Below are 7,421 nucleotides of genomic sequence, written 5' to 3'. Positions count from 1 at the left end.
TTATTATTATTATTATTATTATTATTATAGTTAACCTCCATGTGGTTTGACCTTGGTTTTGCCGGGTTATTTATTATTTTGACATTCCCGCACTTAAAAGAAGATATGAATCTTTTGGTCGTGTCAATATCACTCAAAAAAATTTAGATAAAACATAAAAAAGAAGGCTAGAATTCTCAATAATGTATTTATTATGAGTGTTTATAGGTAACCTAAATACAAATAAATTATATATAGATTAAAATAAAAATATTATTCTACTCTTAATAAATAAAATGAAATAAATATTATTTAATATGTATCACATTGACATTGAACAAAACTAAAATTGAAAGGGGTTAAATTAAAAAATTGAAAGGGGTTAAATTTTACAAAAAAAATATCTTTTTTCAATTAATAAAGAGAGAGAATATTAAATTATTTTCAATTAGTAAAGCGAGCTATAGAGAAAATAGATAATTATTTTCAATTAACTTTTTTTTTCCTTTCAATTTTTGAACTTGTTTTTTAAAAAATTGAAAAATTATTTAATTGATAAGTTTTTTTCTGGAAAAGCACTTATTTTCAACAAGAAGCTCGAGTTATTAGAATTGATCCCCACGAGACTCAAAATTCAGGTGCCTCTAATCTAACCTCGAAGTGTTATGAACCTAATCTCAACTATACACCTTGGAGCCTTATACTTGGCCTTGAATGGATCCTTGGTGTTCTGAGCTTAAACCTCAAACTCGACCTTACATGCCCTGATCTCCATCGCACCATGGGTGCTACAGACTTGGGTGCGACCTCAGCACTAGATAACCTATACCGGATCTTAGCCTAAATCTTGAGTGACCTAGGCCCAACTCTCAAGCAACTAGAACGTGATTTCGGCTTGAATCTTAGGTGATCGAGACTCCGCCTAGGCTTGAATATGGTCGCGATCCAAGTCCTAGATCTATCTTCGGGCACTTCAATCCTAGTAATAGCACGAATCGTGGACTCCCTGAACCTGGCTCCTAGACTTCTCAGACCCAATCTTGACTTGAATCTAGTGTGACTTGGACTTGGTCCCGACCCCAACCCTCCTTATCTGTATCATAAAATCTCTCAAACCAGGTCTCATTCTGACACCCAAGCACTTTGGAACTGATCCGACCAGAATCCTGGGGGCTTCACACTGTAATTTACTCTTATTTTAGGAGTTTGTTTTTAAAAAAAAAAAAGCTAAAAACCTTTTCCTCGCGCACAAACCTCCCGTCCTTAATTTGTCTTATTTATTCTTCTTCACGTCAAAATAATAACACAGACTTTCCTTTGCTGCTTAATTAAAAAAAAAATAAAACAAATCCAAGGAAGGAAGCAGACAGAAATGGAGGCATGGGTTCCTCTCTTTAACATATTCCTTAACTCCCCAACACCAGAAACTGAAGCTTCCCTCTGGTTACAACAATCTTCATCATCATCAGTTCCAATCACCACTACCTCTTTTCTCTCGTTAGTCACCAAACCCATTATCAACAACTCATCCACAAACAGGTGGAGTAAAACCCATTTTCCATTTCATGTTATCTCTTGCTTTTTCTACGATTCTCACTTTTTTTTTCTCCCTGTTAACAGCATGTGTGACAGGAGGGTCATGTTTCTACAAACACTGCCTTTTCTTGTCCAGTCCAGAATTTTGTCCTTTCTTGGTTTTGAGCATCAAAGGTTTTGCAAGCGGGAATTATCTAAGTTGGCCAGGACTTTGATGACAGGTACCGAGGGGATTGATTTCTGGGTTAAGAGGGCTGCCCGCAATCTGCTTGATAAAGTGTCTGACTCAAATTACCAATGGATTTCTGGTTTAAGCTTAAACTCTGGAGAAGAGAGAGTTGATGAGGAGTTTGGTTCAATCCCAGATTTCCTTAAAGACGCTGCTTCAAGTGCAAATGAACTGTTTCTACCTTGGTTGCCTCTCTCGCATGATACATTGAACTCCAGAGAATTGTTTGCTGGTTATGAAAGCCCAGAAGATTTCTTGAGTCAAGTTGGAGAGGGTTCTGGTGATAACTCGAAAGATGTTGCGGAGGAAATGGAGATTGATTTGGTCATGGTTGCTCCTTTAGATGAGGAAATTCAAAACATGGCAGCAAGTTTGAAAGATAGGATTATGACTTTTGAGTCTAGTTCTAAAACTGTTGAGTTAGCAAATGAAATTGGCAGACTTTGTTTTGAGAGAGAAGCAGATCCTTTTGTGATTTTGGGTTTGCTTGAACCTTGGAAAGCTGATGATGAGACTGCATCAATTCTGGTTTTTCATCTCTCTAATGGAAGAGAAGAAGAAGAAGAGATCGCTTGGCCTAGCAAAGTTTTGTGTTCAATTATGCTTCCAAAGATGTTGCTGCTTGAAGAGCCAGCATCTCGTGTACTGGTGATTTCAATTGCAGAGTACTGCAAGCTTCACCAGAGAGCTGCTGAATGTGCTCTATTGCTTCCGCTGATAATGAAAAAGAGTGGCATCAACAACCACATGTGTGATGTGATCACCAGGATCGTCAAGGAATCCTTGCACCCAGCTCATGTTTCAGCTTTTTGCCGGAAGCTTCTTTGTGGAGAAGAAGTTGAGAAACGATCCATCATTCTTCCTTGCCACCAATGCCTTGTATCCAGCCAACTGGTTTGGACGGAATCATTGTTTAATCTGTTTCAAAATATCTTAAATCATAACGTTCAGCTAACTCAGGATTCAGTTGATCAACTTGTATTGCTTATTAGGGAGTTGGCCCCAAGTTTCTCCAAATCTCTGAAATTCGGGAATTTTCTATTGTGTTTCATCACCAGATGTTCTTTATTATTGAAGTCTCATAAAGTTTTATTGGTTGAAGCAGTTGCGAAGACCAATACTCTTGTCACTAAATCCATATTATCAAAATTGGCTAGCTTCTAGCTATGTAATGATTTTTTTAAATGCCTTTGTTTTTTTCCGCTTTCGTGCTGTGAGATGTGATCAGTCTTAATGCGTACGGTTCCATCAAGAGAATTGATTTTGCTACCGGACAAGGTATATGTGATAAATTTAGGTCTCGTGTTTGCTATGTTTGAGAAAATGAACATTGAATTGTAAAGTGGATAACTTTTCCGGATCCAATGGTGCTCCGGCCAACTAGACAAGATAAACAAGCAACTCCTTGCAAGAAAACAAGTGGTTCAAACTGACAAATAAACACCAGTACTGAGAATTACACAAGGCAGTTTCAGACACCATTACTGCCATGTCCATTGGCTATTTTCTTCATGGCTTCAAATCTGGGACCCTTATCTGAGAACTTTGTGGTGGCATAAAGCTTCAAGTAATCTTGAAATGTGTAATTATGGGGGTACGAGAGTTTGGGAGCTGGAGAGATAATGGCATCACCAGCTGGGTTGTAGAATGTGGCAATGGAGAGTCTGCTCCCCTCCTTGCCAGCCATGACACGGTGCAGAGTACTTTTGTACCTTCCATTACTCAACACTTCCACTTGATCACCTGTGTTGACAAATATAGTATTGTTCTTGGATGGGGGGATCTTTATCCATCCTCCATCGTTTGAGAATTCAAGACCTGGGACATGTTCATCTTGGAGCAAGAGTATGATTCCGCCGGCATCGGTGTGCTCTCGAAGTCCTCTCACAAGCTCTGGCCGAGGACATTCAGGGTATTTTGCCACCTTTGTTCCCACAGAAGGACCTTTAGCTCCTGAAAACTTTTCCTTTATGTAATCCTTGTCCAGTCCAAGATTCTCAGACATGAGTTGAGAAAGCTTCTCTGCTAACTGAATCAGTTGGGCGATGTACTCATCCATTATTTGGCTGCACATAACACAGAGACGATGTCCTTATTTCAGAAGAATAATGTCTGTACGAATTGCTAGTTATAATTATATATAATCAAATCCATACCGAAGATTCTCCGAGAGGTTGTGGATTTCATTGATGTTGGATGTTGGGCGATGCCAAATAAAGAAACTGCTTTCCCAGTCTACATCACATTTATTCATCAAGCCTTTAGCTATCTCCGACTCGTAAAAGCTTTCTTTCAAGTTTTCCTCGTAGTGTGCATTCACCAATTGCTTTACCTTGTCCATCAGCTTCTTCTCGAGTCCATGGTTCTCAACCTGTAAAAATCAAATATGTATTAAGATAGCTATGTTATATCAAGTTTTTTTTTTTTTTTGAAGGATGAAAAATCCCTGTACCTGAAAGAAGCCCCATTTCTCACAAGCTTGGTGCAGAAGAGCCATGGTTTTGCTTCTGTTCTCGCCCTCGAGTTGGCTCAAATCTATCACAGGAATCTCCATCTTCTTTCTTTCTTTCTTTCTTTTTTTCTAAGCTCAGAATACCGTGAAAAACATAGATGACAAGTCTCATAAATATAGGCTCAGGTCAGAGAGAAGGGTGCGAGCAACTATAAATTAAATAATTACTATGTAAATATATGTTACAGTAAAGGCAGTCGGATTTAGAGCAACAGTGTTCACTGATTAATTTGAAGCATGTAATTTTATACACAAACTAATAAATATATTTTTTAAAAAATATTATCTTTTCGATGATCTAATACAGCCACACACACAATTTAAAAAAAAAATAATTTCAAGGTTCAAATCTATATATAAAAAAAAAATAGCAGAGTTGGTGTCTCCAAGACTATTCAAGTAATCAAGTGGAAGTCTAAATTCAATTCATCGCCACCATGTGATTCAGTCAGGTATTGACGGTCGGTCACTTGTAGACTATGCATGGCGGTGGCTGCTTTTTTTTTTTTTTTTTCGTTATCAAAAAATGGATATAATTTGTATATGTGATATTTACTGATATTATTTCATTATATGAAAATATATTAGTCGTATTTGTAAATTGTTTGCCGATAATATTATTGAACTTAATTGAGAAACACATTTTATATCCAATGATGTCTCACGTCGAAATATTATGATCGTAAAGTGGAAGAAGATTTGTATCGCAAGAGTCATGGATCCCCATTTCCTGTATTCTTTTTTCTCTTGAATTAACATGTCAACTAATATATATATATATATTGAGGAAAGTTACTTTGATTAGAATCATTCATTGGTTTGTTTTAGCAAATCTGTGGGCAGTGCAAACAACGGAGGCGAAATTATAAGATGCGATCTCATAGGTCTCCAATGGGCCATTTTATCTGTGTGCTGCTGTAGTCGTAGCATGCTGGCCTTTGTCCCCCTCTGCAACTTGTCTAGAGAGAGAGAGGACTTCCGAAACTTCAGCCCATGATTGATCTTATTTTTTCCTTCTTTTTTTATTTTAATATTTTCGAGAGAGGGATATTCATCACCTAACATCTTGGTTTTCATGCAAACAGACCATGCCACCGCAAGAAACTTGAGCTTTTTTTTCAATTTTAGCACGGTTATTTTTTTTAAAGTAACATAATTTATAAAATATTTTAAAAACCAGCATAAATGAGGAAATCAAAAATGATATTTAACTCATGAGACTCTTTAAAATTATAAAATGATCCATAAAATATTAAATTAGAAAAAGAAAAGAGAGAGAGAAAAGATATTTGAAATATGTTGAAGCTCTAAAAATAACATCATTGATATCTTTAGAAAAATATTAATAAGACAAACCTAACAATGTCAATAAAGATAACTAATGGAGACTAGAGAGGATCATACGAACTACTTAAAGATGGCAAAGCTAACTTGTATTTAGGGGCATGTATGGCTCACTATGGTCATTATTAGTGACATTTTCTAATATTGTTGGATTCATCTCGTTAAGATTTTTTTATGGCACTGATAGTGTCATCATTAAAGTTCTGATGTGCCTTTAAGGTTTTTTTTTTCTTTGTATTTTTTCTTTTCTTTCCTCATAATTTATGGAGAAACTTGAGAGAGAAAAAGAGAGAAGCGACCTCGGAATCACATCAAAGTTTCAATGACGGCACCATCAGTACCTTAAAAAAAATTTCAACAAGAAAAATCAAATGACATTGAAGAAGTTCACAAACAATGAAGTGGGCCACATGAACCACCCAAAAGCAAGTTAATCCCACCACCTTTGGGTAGCTCATAAGGCCTATTCCGTTCTCCATTAGTAATCTTTTTTTATATTATTGGATATATCTTGTTAAATTTTTTTTGAAGGTACTAGTAGTTGACACAACTAAAAGATTGATGTCTTCCCCCAAGTACAGGAGTGTCGAAGTAATAAATAACCCGGTAAGACTAGGGTCGAACCACAGGGAGGTTAATTGTACAAATTATAAATAACAATAATATAATAACAATAATAACAACAACAACAACAATAATAATAATTGTAATAACAATAATAGTAACAATAGTAATAGTAATAGTAATAAAGAAAAAGAAAGAGAAGAAGAAGATAAGAACTTTGAGATGGAATATTAATGTAATGATTAAACAATGATAATAGCAAATGTCAAGGTTAGAGGATCCACTAATGGTATGTCAAACAAGTATAGTATAAACTCTTATTATTGAATTGGAAACCACACACAAAGGAGGTTCCAATCAGATTATATATTATTAACATGATTACATTAGTCATCTTATTCAATTAAAGCTAATACTTGTAAATCTCGTCAAGCATTCATAATTATAACTTATGTTAACAACAAATCAAGTTCCTTTCATAGCTCAGGTGTCGGTTATACCATACATTATGGGCTATGAAAGTGCCAAGCATTTGTTGTACCAAGTGTTATACAACATAAATCAAGATTAATCATTTAACAAGCAAAGTATTAAAGAGTGAACAAGATAACAAATATAAAACATGTTAGTACCAAACATTAAAGTCCATATTAAGTTTACACTATACTTATTCTTACACCATTAGTGTAACCTTTTCACCTTGACATAACTAACTTAGCTAGACATAATGAAAGAAAGCAAAATAGATAAACAAAATAAGAACATAAAAGTTAACTAAGTAAAGGAAAGGAAATGAAAGGCATAAACTTAATATTAATGAAAACAAAGCATAAAAAATACAAAGAGAGAAAGGAAGAGAATGATCTTGATCTGGAAACCAAGATACCTAAATGCATGGCAAATGCCTCCTTTTATAGGCCAAAATTGGGAACTATTGATTTGATGACTAATTGATAAGTGGGTGGCCAACTTTTGACTTGGTGACAATCCTTATCTTCTCTTGTCTGCCCAAAACGTCATTGATAACGTCAAAACTGGAGCCAGTTGCAAACATGAAAGTTGTAGGCAATTGTCTCAGCTTTCTTGTGTAAAAAATTCAGCTCATTTGGACTTCTAGAACTCCAGATATGGCCAAAATACCGAACAGTGCTCGGGCTGGAAGACAGATTCGGGCTTCTTTGTTGTTGCTACAATTTGGACTTGATAATGGCCTTTTTAGATCTTGGGCTCCATATGAAAGTTGTAGGCCTATGTCTT

The 7,421-nt window shown here is 35.6% G+C and overlaps 2 protein-coding genes across 2 annotated transcripts; one reads left to right on the top strand and one right to left on the bottom strand.

Annotated features, from left to right (window-relative positions):
- The first annotated feature begins 1,243 nt into the window (after positions 1-1,243).
- LOC105114996 (fanconi anemia group E protein FANCE protein) lies at positions 1,244-2,963 on the top strand. The gene is made up of 2 exons (XM_011011758.1): positions 1,244-1,518; positions 1,600-2,963. The coding sequence occupies exons 1-2, from the start codon at positions 1,352-1,354 to the stop codon at positions 2,906-2,908; spliced, it is 1,476 nt and encodes a 491-aa protein (XP_011010060.1). The 5' UTR covers positions 1,244-1,351; the 3' UTR covers positions 2,909-2,963.
- A 111-nt stretch (positions 2,964-3,074) lies between these two features.
- On the bottom strand, positions 3,075-4,378 carry LOC105114995 (ACC oxidase 1). The gene is made up of 3 exons (XM_011011757.1): positions 4,197-4,378; positions 3,901-4,115; positions 3,075-3,810 (listed from the first exon to the last, which is right to left on the bottom strand). Exons 1-3 carry the CDS (start codon positions 4,296-4,298, stop codon positions 3,216-3,218), a joined length of 912 nt encoding a protein of 303 aa, XP_011010059.1. The 5' UTR covers positions 4,299-4,378; the 3' UTR covers positions 3,075-3,215.
- Positions 4,379-7,421: the final 3,043 nt, after the last annotated feature.

The sequence above is a fragment of the Populus euphratica genome, unplaced genomic scaffold (assembly GCF_000495115.2).
Source record: "Populus euphratica unplaced genomic scaffold, PopEup_1.0 scaffold620.1, whole genome shotgun sequence".
Lineage (NCBI taxonomy): Eukaryota > Viridiplantae > Streptophyta > Magnoliopsida > Malpighiales > Salicaceae > Populus > Populus euphratica.
This window is presented reverse-complemented; position numbering and strand designations above follow the sequence as displayed.